The sequence below is a fragment of the Pogona vitticeps genome, chromosome 4 (genome assembly GCF_051106095.1).
Source record: "Pogona vitticeps strain Pit_001003342236 chromosome 4, PviZW2.1, whole genome shotgun sequence".
In the NCBI taxonomy this organism is placed as follows: domain Eukaryota; kingdom Metazoa; phylum Chordata; class Lepidosauria; order Squamata; family Agamidae; genus Pogona; species Pogona vitticeps.
This window is the reverse complement of record NC_135786.1, coordinates 116,352,673-116,368,962: the sequence shown is the minus strand read 5'-3', so window position 1 is coordinate 116,368,962 and position 16,290 is coordinate 116,352,673. Positions and strand designations below refer to the sequence as shown.

General features: G+C 43.3%; 1 protein-coding gene and 2 long non-coding RNA genes across 3 annotated transcripts in view; 2 read left to right on the top strand and 1 right to left on the bottom strand.

Annotated features, from left to right (window-relative positions):
• CACNA1E (calcium voltage-gated channel subunit alpha1 E) overlaps positions 1-16,290 on the bottom strand; it is a 509,386-nt gene that overhangs the window by 171,189 nt on the left and 321,907 nt on the right. Inside the window, exon 10 of the mRNA XM_072998149.2 lies at positions 12,562-12,677. Within this exon, the coding sequence (XP_072854250.2) occupies positions 12,562-12,677 (116 nt within the window). The remainder of the gene's footprint in view (positions 1-12,561; positions 12,678-16,290) is intronic.
• The window catches only part of LOC144588877 (uncharacterized), a 325,738-nt gene that overhangs the window by 227,906 nt on the left and 81,542 nt on the right, over positions 1-16,290 (top strand). The window lies entirely within an intron of this gene.
• Positions 497-5,612, top strand: LOC140706751 (uncharacterized). Its single transcript, XR_013544619.1, has 2 exons — positions 497-1,297; positions 3,007-5,612. It is a non-coding gene; the product is annotated as an uncharacterized LOC140706751 (long non-coding RNA).

Here is a 16,290-nt window from a genome sequence, read left to right as displayed (position 1 = left end):
AGGGTGGATCCAGATGGCTTCCAGGCAAAGCACTGGAAGCATCCAGACCCCCCACACACACCCTACCACCGCCACCACCGCTTGGAGCTGCTGGCCGGCAGGCCCTTCAGAGCGGCCGCAGGGATAGGGTTCCCCTGCCGTCGTTCCGAAGCGCCCCGGCCGGCCAGCTGTGTGAAAATGGGGGCTTTTCCTCCCAAAGGCCCCATTTTCACACAGCTGATCGGCGGTTCCAAAATGGCCGCCTGTGCTGCCCTCGCTTACCGAGGTGGCGAAAATGGCAGCCCTATGGAGGAAACCTTGCATAGCGGTGAGTTTTCACCCCATAGAAATGCATTAAACTTCATTTAATGCGTTTCTATGGGGTTTTCCCTCCCGCATTGCGATGTTTCCGTATAGCGATGATTAATCCAGAATGGATTAATATCGCTATGTGGGGCACCACTGTAAATAGATTAACAGTAACAAATTAAATAAATGCAGTAGTGATAAGAACAAGAATACATGAGAAAAGCCATGAATGGAATGCTTAGTCCTATCAAGGTAGAAGGTAAGGACCCTTCTAATGTCCAGTGTGTGGAGCTTACGCTCAATCAGTGTGGATGGGGATAGAAACAGCGTTGGAAGTCTGGTAGGTTGATTTAAGTGGAAGTCTGATACCACCTTGGGTAGAAAAGATACATCAGGGTACAGAGTAACCTTATGAGGGTGCATTTGGAGATACAGTATGGGGGGGACTGATCTGAGAGCGGATAGCTCGCTAGCTCTTCTTGCAGAAGTTATCGCCACAAGAAAGGCAGCGTTGAAAGATAGCAATTTGTCACTACAGGTTGCCATAGGTTCAAATGGTGGTTTTGTAAGAGCTTCAAGAACGAGTTGAAGTGACCACTGAGGTATGATTTGTTGAGATAGAGGTCTAATGTTTTGCAGACCTTTAAGAAATCTTTTGAGAATGGGGTGAGAAAAAAGCTTAGCGGAGCGGGATCCAGGAGGTTGGTGAGCCACTATCGCAGAGATATATACTTTAACAGTGGAGTGTGCAAGTCCAAGATTAAAGAGATTAAGAATGACGTTAAATATAGTTGTGAGGGATGTAGGGATCAAGGTAAATTCTTTAGATTGAGTACATTTTATGAAAGATATCCATTTGTTCCAGGATAGGGGAGATGTAGACGGCTTCTGAGCCTGATCTAAGACTGCACGGAATTTGAGGTTATCCTCCACGCTGTGAGGTGTAGTGATCAGGCATCTGGATGGAGAATGGCTCCATTGTTCTGGGAGAGAAGCACCGGTATCGAAGGTAGGTGAAACATCTCCTCCGATATCTCCTTGAGCTGGGCGAACCTGGCTATCGCGGCCACCATGGGGTAATGAGTATTGTGTCTATTCAGTACTGAATGATTCTGGTTATTGTCTTGAGCAGCAGAGTTATCGGAGAGAAAATGTAAGAGAGTTCTCTGGACCACGGGATCATGAATGCGTCTCCGAGTGACATTGTGTCTATGCCTGCTCTCAAGCAATACTTGGGACATTTGGTGTCAAGAGGTCTATCGTAGGTTGCCCCCACTTGAGACAGATGTTAGCATGGCTTTGGAAGTGGTGTCAGCAGTATGTTTCCCTGCTACCCTTTGCTGCTTGGCGAGGGTGTTAACTTCTGTGTAAATATTGAAAGCCTCAGTCTTTGATGGATCTGGCAGGGCTTGTAGTGTAGGGAGAATTTTATGCCACGGGTGTTTCTGGTAGGCGCCCATTGCAGCCTGGTAGTTCTAAATTCCAATCATTAGTGCAGCAAGAGAGTAAAGCTTCTTTCCGAGAGAGTCAATTTTCCGTCCTTCTCTGTTCACAGGTGTTGTGGAGGACCTGCTACGGGATTTATATTGGGTGGCCTTGACCACAATGGAATTAGGCATAGGGTGCTTGACTAAAAAGTCTGAATCCAACCCATGAGTCTTATAATGGTGCTTGATTTTTCATGGGATTTGCAGAGTTAAGGGCGACTTATCCCAAGAGTTTTTGACAAGGTCAAGGAGTGCTGGAATGAGGCTCAGGCTAGGAGGAAGTGTTTTGTCCTGCACCATATTGTGAAAAACTAAATCCTTTTCCTGTTGGGATATCTGCGCATCGAGTTGCAAGGTATTAGCCATGCATAATATAAGTTGAGCATAAGATGTGTAGTCCTCTGGTGACTGGGGTTGGCTGTCAGTAGCGCCCGTACCAGGCATGTCAGATTTGCCAGAGGATGATGAGTTGTCCTCATGAGATGATTGAGAGACTAGTGAGATAGAGCGATGTAGTCTCGGTACCGGAGTCCTTGGTAGAGGTTCAGTCTCAGATTGCGTAGGTGCAGAGAAAGGTTTATCAAGGCCATGAGGGCCAGAGTAAAGCGTAGTAGCCTGTACTGCAGGACAGTTCCTAGAGTGTTTAGATTGCTTGGTAGGTTCCGGTACCATCCCCCTTTTTGGGATGGCTCAAATCGGTGCGTAGGAATATCTTCTTGGGTTTCCAATGGAGGAGCCGTGGAAGGATACCAGGGTGGTGGAGGGTAGGTCGGTTCTCTGAAATCCTCCTGATAGGTATATCCATGGTATGGCAGTGGATGATATCTATCAAAATATAGGTGACCATATTGTGGTGGACCCTTTGGATAGTAGCATTGTTGCTTGAGTCTGTAAGGCTGGTACGGAGAGGCGTGTTTGCGCTTCTCTGTCCTCTTTTTAGGAGTGCATACTGCAGACTCCTGCTCAGATTCAGACTCTGTATCTGCTAAGAGTGGCTACGGCTGGGCTGGAGAGTGCGTCAGCCCCAAATCGGCTCAAGCTTGGAGACATGCTTAGAATCGCATGAGACTTTGGGCTGGAGGAATGGTATGATCCTCCCTGACCGAAAGCCCAATGGCTTCCCTAGAAGAATCCTCCACGGATATAGGAGCCATGGGAAGAGGTTGGGTATTCGGTGTGGCAGCCTTCTTTTGCCTCTTAACTTTATCTTTGTCCTTTTTCTTTTTTGCAGGATCATCAGACTTGAGCCTTAACGGAGGCTGGCTTAGGCGGCTTATGGGAGTTCTTGGATTTGATAAGTGAAGAGGTCATGCTGGACAGAGGCTGCTCGACTGGGCTAGGAGCTGCTTTAGAAGCTTCCGGGCAAGGAGGGTTAGGTGAAGGGAGGGATGGTAACTCCATATTAGGGTTCAAAGTCTTTTCGTAGAGAAAGGATCTCAGTCGCTAAAGCCACAGCTTAGAAAGGCTCCTGCACGCTGTTCATGAATGGGTTTGGTGGGATTCTCCAAGGCAAAATAAGCACTGATTGTGTCCGTCCGTTAGCAGGATCTTTCTCAGGCAAACGGAACACTTTTTGAAGCCCCAAGGGGCCATAAAACAAGGAAAGGAACACGGGAGAAAAATTAAAAGTCAGAATCTGGGGGGTAGGGTGGGGAGGGCAGTAGAGTGTAGAAAAAACGAAAGACTAAAAGTTCTATCGCCCTGAAAAGTAAAAAGGAAAACAAGAAAAAGCAGATTTGAAGGAAAAATTAGCTAATATGCTAGGAATTACTTTCCTTGCTTGCTCTGTTGTTCCCAAACTTCCTACCTGAACGGCGGAAAAAAGGGAACTGAAAGGAAGGTTGAGGAGGCGGAGCTAGCACCCTGGGGGGAACTAAATGTTTCTTTTTTTCCTAAGCTCTAGAACAGGTGTGTCCAACCTGCGGCCCAAGGGCTGCATGCAGCCCAGGTCAGCTCGTAATGCGGCCCAGTGCAATTTTTTATTTTTAAAGAAATTCCAAAGTTTCAAGTTATACTGCTGGCGCTTGTGGCCAGAATGTAGCCGGGGCATATCACAACAGTAGAGGGGGAGAGAGGGAAGGAGGTAGTGGGAGGGGAGGGGACAGGGGGGCTGCGTGACTGCATTGCGCCGTCCCCGTCAATAGGTGGATCCCCTCCTGGCCCCATAAAGCCACTGGAGTCGAAGCTGGCAGCCTCTGCTGTCTGAGATTGCAGCTGCCAGTAAGCGCGCTTGGAGCGGGGCTGCGGAGGACAGCTAGGGCTACCCCCCTATGCGGCCCAAATCGAATGTATGTGCGGCCCAAACCAAATTTTCATCTTCTAATGTGGCCCAGGGAAGGTGAAAGGTTGGACACCCCTGCTCTAGAATGTTCTGTACATCCTGTGTAGGCACAGAACAAACCCATTTGTGTGCATTCAGAGGCCACTACGAAGAACAGAAGGATGCTAGTCAGTACCATAAAGCAGAAATAGATTTCCATGCAGTGCTCTGCATGGGATTGAGTAGGGAGCTCCTGCAGAAGTGTGTTACATAAACTGAAGATACGTGATTCAAAAGAGGTTGCAAAGTAGCAAAAGTACATTTGATATTTTAGGAGGAATCAGAGATCCTGAGTGCAGCCTTAATAAGAAGAATGCCCCAGTGAATTCTGTGGGATTTGTTCCCAGGTAAGGTAAAGCTAAAGGTTCACCTTAATAAGTTGTCCAGTCGTGTCCAACTCTAAGGGGCAGTGCTCATCCCAGTTTCCAAGTCGTAGAGCCAGCATTTGTCTGAAGACAGTTTCCGTGGTCACGTAGCCAGCACGACTAGACACGGAACACCGTTACCTTCCCTCCGTGGTGGTATCTATTTATCCACTTGCATTTTTACATGCTTTCGAACTGCTAGGTTGGCAGGAGGTGGGAAAATGGTGGGAGCTCACTCTGTCATGTGGATTCAAACTGCTGAACTTTCAACCCTGAACCTGGAGGTTTTTGTAGTGTAACCCGCAGCGCCACCACATCTCTGTTCCCAGATTTCTGACAAATCTGTGAAATGATTGGGGATAAACAAAGCTGGGAGAAGAGACATCTTACAAAACCACCATCTCTCCTTGAAATACTGGGGCAGTTTCATAAAAAACTTGTTACTGGGGCAGTTTCATAAAACACTTGGATAGTGATGCAAATGACATTGCAGCAGTGGTGTGACTACTTGTCCTGTTATACTGGCATGGGGTAACAAAGGCTACTATTGCTGTTGTCATTTTCAAAACTATATTGTGCATACTGTACAGTGGTGCCTCAACTTATAAACTTAATTGGTTCCGGACCTCGGGTCGTAACTTGAAATGGTCATATGTCGAAGCACCTTTTCCCATAGGAATGCATTGAAATGCAATTAATCCATTCCAGTCAAAGAAAAAAAATCACCAAAAAACCCAACAACAAACCACTGCAAGACCCACCAGAAACGCGATTAATCCATTCCAGCCGAAGGGGGGGGGGAGGAGGAAAAAACCAAAAAGCAAACAAACCGTGCAAGACCCATAGGAAATGAGATTAATCCATTCCAGACGAAGGGGGGAAAAAGAAAAGCAAACACACTGTGCAAGACCCTTAGGAAATGAAAAAAACGCAAAGCGGAAAGCAAACAAAGCGTGCAAGTTCTTTTGGAAATGCAAAAAAGCAAAGCAGAAAGCAACAAACTGTGCAAGACCCTTCGGAAATGCAAAAAAAGCAAAGCAGAAAACAAACTGTGCAAGATCCCTCAGAAATGCAAAAAAAGCAAAGCAAAAAGCAAACAAACCCTGCAAGACCCATTGGAAATGGGGGGGAAAAACCCAAAAAACAAACAAACCCCGCAAGACCCATCAGAAATGGGGAAAAAAACCCAACAAACAAACAAACCCTGCAAGACCCATCACAGCATAGAAACCTAATCCCACCACCCAGCCCCAAACCACACTGCAAAACCCACTTAGAACAGTTTTTTAAAAGTAGAAAGCAGCACCTTACCTTACCAGGCAGTCCGAAGCCTCCTCCAATCGCATACTCTCTAACCCAGACCTGGGCAAAGTCAGCCCGAGGGCCACATACAGCCCATGAGCCACTTCTGTCTGGCCCACGGACAATTCTGAACATCAAAACCATTTATAGCCTTTTGTCTAAACTTTATCAGTTGCTTATCTTTAACATACCGCAAAAAACCTCTTTAGTATTTGTGTTTAAAATAAAAATAATCATAACATCACTGTTTCATTTTATTTTTAAGTAAAGTTGGTTCGGCCCCCAAACACAGTTCAGATTACAGTGGTGCCTCGCACAACGATTGCTTCATACAACGATGAATTCACACAGCGATGGGTTTTTTTGAGGAATTTCCCCCATCGTTTAACGATGTTCTCTATGGGGGAATTTCACTTAACGATGTCCCTTTTTGCTCATTTAAAAGTGTCTTAAAATGTTTGAAACCTGTTTTAAATGCTTGGATTCCATAGTGCACCTTGTGAAACATGTGCAAACTTAATTTGGTTTTGTTCTGAGTCTTCATTAATTTTTGATGATTTTTTTATTTTCCCCATTTAAATCAATTGAATGGACAGTTCAATTCATTTAAATAGGGAAAACAAAAAAATCACCAAAAATTAAGGACGACTCAGAACAACACCAAATTAAGTTTGCATAGGGTTCAGGAGGTGGGCTAACAATTGCAACCATTTAAAACCTGTTCCAAACATTGTAAGACACTTAAAAATGAGCGAAAAGGGACATCGGAAAAGACTTCAAAAGCACTGAAGCCGGCTTCAGTGCTTTTGAAGCTCTTCCGTTTTCGCTCATTTTTAAGGGTCTTACAATGTTTGGAACAGGTTTTAAATGCTTGCAATCGTTAGCCCACCTCCTGAACCCTATGCAAACTTAATTTGGTGTTGTTCTGAGTCGTCCTTAATTTTTGGTGATTTTTTGAATTTTCTCTCAATGGAATGCATTGGACGGAAAGTTCAATACATTCCAATGAGAGAAAATTCAAAAAATCACTAAAAATTAAGGACGACTCTGAACAACATCAAATTAAGTTTGCATAGGTTTCAGGAGGTGGACTAACCATTGCAATCATTTAAAACAGTGTCCAAACATTGTAAGACACTTTTACAGGAGCGAAAAAGGACTTCGCAAAGGCATTGAAATGTATTGAGTCGGCTTCAATACATTCCAATATAGGAAACATTGTTTCACTCAACGATGTTTCCTATGGGGATTTTCACTGAACGATGGCAATCTGTTCCAATTGGAACGGATTAACCAGTTTTCAATTCATTCCTATGGGAAATGGTGTTTCACAGAACGATGTTTCACACAACGTTGATTTTTTTGGAACCAATTAACATCGTTGTGTGAGGCACCAGTGTATTCATGTGCCCCCCCCTATAGAAATTAATTGCCCACCCCTGCTCTAACCGTTGGGGTGAAAGAGCTACAAAGAAGCAGCCTCTTTGCCATCAACGGTTAGCACTCTGAATTCCCCACCTTTTTCCCTGCCTTTTTCTGTTTGTAACTGGAAGCTCTGGTTGCAAGTAGAAGTAAAATTTTGTGGGTGGAGCTGGTCGTAACTCAAAATGGTCGTATGTCGGGATGTTCATAAGTCGAGGTACCACTGTATTCAGATTCAAAAACATTTTTGAAAAACATATTTGAGCAACTTTTAAAAATATATTGCCAGGAACATGCCTGCAGTGGAAAATGCTTTTTCCTCACCACATCTCAAAACAGCAAAACATTATTTAAACAGCTTTAAAAATACAAGGCATATTTCAGAAAGTAAGAATATGTGGCTGAACATGCGGAAGGAGATATATTGCTATGTCACAACATTATTCAAAATGTCTGACAAATTAATCATATTCCCTATTACGATTACAATGGCAACTGGAGTGTTTTGACAAACACAGACTGAAATGAGATAATGACATGGGCAAGTCCACATACATTGTCCCTTCTTAAGACAGAAACCTGTAAGCAATAAAATATTCATAGTGCAGGTTTACTTGAGAGTAAACCCAAAAGAGGTTAAAAAAGGTAGGAGACGTGAGGGGTCTATAACCCAGAAGAAGGGACACTAAAGGGAAGAGACAGAGAAGGTCATGGAGTAATAAGCAGGAACTTGACAGAAAGGGTTTGATCATACCTGCTAAAATAACCTCATTCTATTGATTGTTTCCATACTTCTGTTGTACTGATACATTTATTTTCATGGTCATGTGGTATATATTCCCACTGATTTTAATACTGCCAATTAATTTCTTTCTATTTGAAATGTTATTGCCGGCTGCACTGTGGAATTGATTTATTTTCTCCTGTCTTTCCTGGGGAAGTGCTGCCCCTTCCTTTTTTTTTTTTTTTTTTAAATCCATAACTGATACATTGATACGGCAGAAAGGGATTCTCATTCAGGAAAATTTGATCTATGGCTCTGGAAGTAACACATTGCCCATGATGGTCCTGGCCCCCACCAGTATGGCTGTGCCATTTGGCAGAGGGTAGGCTGAGGCATCAAGCAGTAAACAAGACAAATGGCATACCGAAGTCAATCCGTAGAGACTGTCCCTGTCAGACCACAGTACATTGACATATGTACCAACTGCAGAATTTATTTAAAACCATGCAACAATAATGGCAGCTGCCTTACCCAGTGACCTAGCATGGGAAAAGATTCTATAGGAACATACACATATGCCATACCAGTAAGGAATGAAGTGATACAGCAACAGTACAAAATAAAATAACCCTCACAGTGAGAGGGAAATAAACCAGAGGAGTCAATCATGGTTGTGCATTGTGTGACTAGAAATTTATGAAACAATCTAAAAAAAAAAGGCTAGAGAGGTATAACCGGGGTTCTTTGAGCACATGTGATCAGACCTAAAGTAGAGCAGCAGTAAGACTGTGGACCCCTTCACGGATTGCTGCCTTGTCGTGGCAAAGGGGCTTGAGTAACTCAGGGAAGCTATGGGCTATGCCATGCAGGGACACCCAAGATGGACAGGTCATAGTGAAGAGTTCTGAATAAACGCAATCCACCTGGAGTAGGTATTGGCAATGCCACTCCAGTATCTTTGCCAAGAATGCCCCATGATCAGAAACAAAAGGCTAAAAGATATGACACTGGAAGATGGGACCCTCAGGTCGGAAAGCGCCCAACATGCTACTCAGGAAGAGCGGAGGACAAGTACAAGTAGCTCCAGAGCTAATGAAGTGGTTGGGCCAAAGCCGAAAGGATGCTCAGCTGTGGACGTGCCTGGAAGTGAAAGGAAAGTCTGATGCTGCAAAGAAAAATACTGCATAGATACCTGGAATGTAAGATCTATGAACCTTGGGAAGCTGGATGTGGTCAAACAAGAGATGGCAAGAATAAACATTGACATCTTGGGCGTCAGTGAACTAAAATGGACAGGAAAGGGCAAATTCAATTCAGATGATTATCATATTTACTATTGTGGGGAAGAATCCTGTAGAAGGAATGGAGTAGCCCTCATAGTCAACAAAAGAGTGGGAAAAGCTGTAATGGGATATAATCTCAAAAATGATAGAATGATGTCAATATGAATCCAAGGCAGACCTTTCAACATCAAGGTAATCCAAGTTTATGCACCAACCACCAATGCTGAGGAGACTGAAAATGACCAGTTTTATGAAGATTTACAACACCTTCTATAAGTGACACCAAAGAAAGATATTCTTCTCATTGTAGGGGATTGGAATGCTAAAGTCGGGAGTCAAGAGATAAAAGGAACAACAGGAAAGTTTGGCCTGGGAGTTCAAAATGAAGCAGGGTAACGGCTAATAGAGTTTTGTCAAGAGAACAAGCTGGTCATCACAAGCACTCTTTTCCAACAACACAAGAGGCGACTCTATACATGGAAATCACCAGATGAGCAATACCGTAATCAGATTGATTCTATTCTCTGCATCCAAAGATGGAGAAGCTCAATACAGTCAGCGAAAACAAGACCTGGAGCTTCTCATAGCAAAATTCAAGCTTAAACTGAAGAGAGTAGGAAAAACCACTGGGCTAGTCAGGTATAATCTAAACCACATCCCTTATGAATACACAGTGGAAGTGAAGAACAGATTTAAGGAACTCGATTTGGTAGACAGAGTGCCTGAAGAATTTTGGATAGAGGCTCGTAACATTGTACAGGAGGCAGCAACAAAAACCATCCCAAAGAAAAGGAAATGCAAGAAAGCAAAGTGGCTGTCCAACAAGGCCTTAGAAATAGCAGAGAGGAGAAGGGAAACAAAATGAAAGGGAGATAGGGAAAGCTACAGAGAACTGAACACAGACATCCAAAGAATAGCAAGGAGAGACAAGAGGGCCTTCTTAAATGAACAATGCCAAGAAACAGAGGAAAATAATAGAAAAAAAACAGAGATCTGTTCAGGAAAATTGGAGATATTAGAGGAACATTTTGTGCAAAGATGGACATGATAATGGACAAAATGGTAGGGACCTATCAGAAGCAGAAGACATCAAGAAGAGGTGGCAAGAATACACAGAGGAATTATACCAGAAAGATTTGGATATCCCGGACAACCCAGACAATGTGGTTGCTGACCTTGAGACAGACATTCTGGAGAGTGAAGTCAAGTGGGCTTAGAAAGCATGGCTAACAACAAGGCCAGTGGAGGTGATGGCATTCCAGTTGAACTATTTAAAATCTTAAAAGATGACACTGTTAAAAGATGACACTGAGGCAGTGAGTGCCCCAACATTCAATATGCTAGCAAGTTTGGAAAACTCAACAGTAACCAGAGAACTGGAAAAGATCAGTTTACATCCCAATCCCAAAGAAAGGCAGTGCCAGAGAATGCTCCAACTACCGTACAATTGCACTCATTTCACATGCTAGCAAGGTTATGCTCAAAATCCTTCAAGGTAGGCTTCAGCAGTATGTGAACCGAGAACTCCCAGAAGTACAAGGTGGATTCCGAAGGGGCAGAGGAACTAGAAACCAAATTGCTAACATGCGCTGGATAATAGAGAAAGCCAGAGAGTTCCAGAAAAACATCTACTTCTCCTTCATTGACTATGCAAAAGCCTTTGACTGTGTGGACCACAGCAAACTATGGCAAGTCCTTAAAGAAATGGGAGTGCCTCACCACCTTATCTATCTCCTGAGAAACCTATACGTGGGACAGGAAGCAACAGTTAGAACTGGATATGGAACAACTGATTGGTTCAAAATTGGGAAAGAGTACGACAAAGGCTGTATATTGTCTCCCTGATTATTTAACTTCTATGCAGAATACACCATGAGAAAGGCTGGACTGGAGGAATCCCAAACCGGAATTAAGATTGCCGGAAGAAATATCAACAATATTTGATACCACTCTGATGGCAGAAAGTGAGGAGGAATTAAGGAAGCTTGTAATGAGGGTGAAAGAGGAGAGTGCAAAAAACGGTCTGAAGCTCAACATCAAAAAACTAAGATCATGGCCACTGGTCCCATCACCTCCTGGGAAATAGAAGGGGAAGATATGGAGGCAGTGACAGATTTCACTTTCTTGGGCTCCATGATCACTGCAGATGGAGACAGCAGCCTCGAAATTAAAAGACACCTGCTTCTTGGGAGGAGAGCTATGACAAACCTTGACAGCATCTTAAAAAGCAGAGACATCACCTTGCCAACAAAAGTCCGAATAGTCAAAGCTATGGTTTTTCCTGTAGTGATGTATGGAAGTGAGAGCTGGACCATAAAGAAAGCTGACCGCTGAAGAATTGATGCTTTTGAACTGTGGTACTGGAGGAGGATCTTGAGAGTCCCCTGGACTGCAAGGAGAACAAACCTATCAATTCTAAAGGAAATCAACCCTGAGTGCTCACTGGAAGGACAGATCCTGAAGCTGTGGCTCCAATACTTTGGCTATCTCATGAGAAGAGAAGAGTCCTTGGAAAAGACCTTGATGTTAGGAAAGTGCGAAGGCAAGAGGAGAAGGGGACGACAGAGGATGAGATGGTTGGACAGTGTCATAGAAGCAAGCAACATGAATTTGACACAACTCCGGGAGGCAGTGGAAGATAGGAGGGCCTGTCATGCTCTGGTCCATGGGGTCACGAAGAGTCGGACACGACTAAGCAACAACAAAGACTGTAGAGCCAATTACCTCGAGAGGCAGTGAGTGCCCCAACACTGGAGGCATTTAAGAGAAACTTAGACAACCACCTGGCAGATATCCTTTGACTTGTATTCCTGCAGGGGGTTAGACATGATGGCATTATAGGCCCCTTCCAACTTCACGATTCTATGATTCCACGATTCTAAGTAAAAAACTAAGTTCTGTGGGAAATGCTTGGGCATGAAATTGTGGGCAAAGGATTGTCAGGTACATCCACTGGAAAGAATCTTGTGCATATGCGAGTAGGGTAAAAGAGACAATTCTTCTAGCTGGGATACTACAATATTACTGTAGCATTGTAAGCTAGTGATCCTAAGGGAGCCAGCTGGTGGTATGGTGGGGCTCTGAATTTTACATTCTGAATGCCAGGCTTCAAGTGTAATTAGAATGTACTACCTGCCACAAGCAATACATTTTCCTATATGTAAAATTTTGTTTAGAAAGTTTTAACATCCCCCAACTTGCTAGCTGTACTCTAAGCATGTTAATGGATCTCTCTAGTGGCACACAAAAACACATTAATAGATGCACAGGCTCTTGGTCTTTGGTAACTCTTAAAAATATTGCAGAGTTTTATTGTTCTAAAGTGGTTGCTTAGTTAGACACACTCTGGAGGTATGGCTGTCCATTTTACCTGCTTTATCTATCCATGCCCTGTAGCCATTCAGCTCCCGCTCAATCTGCTGCTGCCTCCTGAGTTTCATGAATGCCCGTCGATTTTCCACTCGCTCTCTCTCTTTGGCAAATTCCCTGTAAAAACAGAATGGCTCACATTAAAGGTCGATTTCCTGCTTTCTAGCGGTTACAGTCTTGCAACATTACAGCAATGGGTTGTACTGTGAGCTGGCTACCATGTAGGGACCTGCCTCAATGCAAAGAGGAAAAGAGAGTTAGCACATGACAGAAGAACCATAGAGGTGAAGCACTGAAGCAGTATGTTTAAAGGGAGGGTAGGGTTACCTGAGAATGACTGGGATCTATAAGATTGGTATCTATTATTTATTATAATGTTTATATTTGTTCTTCTCCAAAATGGTCAAGGTGCCATACATGATTCTTTGCCCCCTTTAATGGTCACAATAACTCTATGAGGTAGGTTAAGCCAGAGATTGGCACAAACACATTATAACCAGTTGATTTATAAACTAAGTTAAATATTTGCTTATATAAGTAAATAAGTATTTTAAAATGAGAGTGGTTGACTTAAATTGGATTTTTTTTCATGAACATTGTGCTCCAGGAACACATTAGGATTAGGATTAGCTAGATCAACCACAGCAATTATAGAAGTGGTAATTTTTGAATAACAAAGCGGTGGCTGGTGGAAGAGAGATACATGAAAAGCAACAACCTTCCCATGCCCCTGGGATGCTACCAAGCCAGTTTTTGTTGTGAGGATGAACTGGGGAGGAAAAAAGTAATCTGTACTCCACTGAGCTCATTGAGAGATTGTGTATTATGTGCAGTCAGGTCACATCAGACTTACAGCAAACCTAACAGAGTTTTCAAGGTAAGTGAGCTATTTAGGGAGTGGTTCTACTAATTTTACCCCATCACATGAATTTTTTGTGGCTGAGCTGGGATTCAAACCCAGGTCTCCTGAATCATAGACTCTCACTCTTCCACTATACCACACCGGGTGTCCATTGGGGGGATTAGTGTACTACAGATGTAGATAATAAAATTATGCTGTGTCTTTTCTCTTGTTTCCATGACATTCCCAAGTTCATTTGGGGAGGACATGCTCCAAGGTTTTGGAACACATTGGCTCAAGACGCCAGGTTGGCTCCCTCCTTCTTGTCCTTCCATCCTCAGGCAAAGGTCTTCCTCTTCAGCCAGGCTTTTAAGCAAAAAGTGGGGGTCTGGGAAATATTGTATGCATTAAATGTAGAGCTGTCAAAATGTTCTTTAAAAGGTTTTAAAATTGTTTTAATTTTGGTTTTATTAAACTGCAGAAGCCTGTTTAGTTAGAAGACCAGCAGTCATAAGATCGAATCCACGGAACAGAGTGAGTTCCCGTCGCTTTGTCCTAGCGCCTCGCCAACCTAGCAGTTTGAAAGCATGCAAATGTGAGTAGATAAATAGGTACCACCTCGGTGGGAAGTTAAAACGGCGTTCTCTAGTCACGCTGGCCATGTGGCAACGGAAACTGTCTTCAGACAAGCGCTGGCTCTAAGGCTTGAAAACGGGATAAACACCGCCCCCTAGAGTTGAACACGACTGGACTAAAAATGTCTAGGGGAACCTTTACCCTTAATGTTTAATTGTTTTTAATACAATTTTTGTATAGTATTTTAAACCTATCACCATTGTATAGTTTTAATTGTTGTGAGCTGCCTTGGGTTTCTTATGGGGGAAAGGCAGACTACACTACACTACACTACACTACACTATACTATAATTGCAGTAGTAAATAAGGCGCATCTCTATGTTTAAATTGCAGTCAAGTAGCAAAGATATATACATTGATACACATTCATGGAGATTGGAAAGTTAGGAGAAAACATAGTTAACAGTTAATTATCAGTGAATGCCCAAATCTAATTCCATGAAGTTGGAGACAGAAATGTATTTCAAAATAATATTAAATGGCTGTCATTTAAATTTAGTTTAGGCATCTATATTAAAACATTACAAGAAAAAAGTAGAAAAATATCACCCATTATTTTACTCCACTCATTCTTGTTTTAAACTGTGGTAGGAAGGAAATAACTACATGATTTTGTTTTTTGGAAAAATTATTTCCTTGCCTGCCAAAAGCTTTCTTTTGCTTTCCTTCTCCCTGTTTATAATCTCAATTTTTAACTCACTCTTTTTAATATATTGATTCCCAAACCAATCCCAGCAAAAGTTCTGGGTTTTATGTGCTGTCAAGTCAGATCCAACTTATAGTGTAGCGCTTCCAACGCAAGTGAGACATTTAAGGAGTGGCTTTACCATTGTCATTCCTCCCACAGTGAAATTCCATGGTCTCCTAAGCCTGTCCATCACTCTATCCACTATATACCATTATGCGTTTCAAAGCAAATGTTCTAGGAAGTCAAAATTCAGTTTTCTGGGATGGATAAGGAGCTTCCTTTTGGTGTTTATGGAACTTATTTCTCAGTAGAAATATAAAGAGAGGTTACCTACCCGTAACTCTGGTTCTTCGAGTGGTACTCTGTGATTTCACACTAATGGGTTAGCTCTGTGCCTGCACAGAGATCTCCGGAATATTCTAGAGCTTTATGCTAATCTGCGTAGGACCGCCCCCTTCCCAACCACGAGGTCTGCCTGCCCTCCAAAGTACCTCAGTTCTATAGATAGTCCACTGTTGCATAATTAACGTAGGAGTGGGAAGGGGAAGGGTGGGTGGGAAGTGTGAATTCACAGAGTAGCACTCGAAGAACTAGAGTTAGAGGTAGGTAACCTCTCTTTCTTCTTTGTGGTCTCTGGGAATGCACACTACTGGGTGACTAACCAGCTTACCTCACAGGTGGAGGGACGTCACAACATGATTGAAGACAGCACTGCCCGTCCGAAGGAGGCATCAACTTTGACTCTCAGGTCCAGTCTGTAGTGGACAGCAAACATAGATGGTGTAGACCACATAGCAGCTTTGCAAATGTCCGGGAGGGAGACTCCATGAAGAAAAGCTGGAGATGTGGCAGTGGCTCTAGTAGAGTGAGCCTTGATTCCATCAGGTAAAGGTCGCTTAGCAAGTTGGTATGCGAGTCTAATAGTTGAAACCAGCCAGCTGGAAAGAAGACATATGGGAGCCCCTGTGAAGGGTGTGTGACGATACAAAGAGTCTCTTAGATTTTCTGAACGTGGACATTCTGGAGAGGTAGAAAGAGAGGGCGCTCTTTACATCCAGGGAGTGTAACGAGCACTCTAGGTCCATTGCAGGTGACGTAAAGAATGTTGGGAGTTTAATAGGTTGTGACAGATGGAAAATGGACACTACCTTAGGCAGAAATGAGACATCTGGAAATAAGGTAACTATCGGGATGGAATTGAAGAAAAGGAGGGTTGATTCTTAAAGCTGCGAGATCCGAGGCTCTACGCGGGGAAGTGAGGGCAACGAGAAATAGCGTTTTGAGTGAAAGGAGGTATTCAGACGTATTGGCAAGTGGTTCGACGAGAGGGCGGAAGAAGCAGTGTAGCACCATAGAGAGAGAGCACTGTGGAGGTGGTGAAGGAGCGGAAGGGAGCTTGTTGGCAACACCTCATAAAAACTGTTTGAGTTTCGGGTGACGGAAGAGCATGGAGACATCTGAATCTTGCGGTTGGTGAGCTATGATTGCAGATAGGTAGATTTTCAGTGTTGAAAGGGACAGATGATTATGAAAAATGTAGGAGAGGAATTGTAAAACGATTTCTA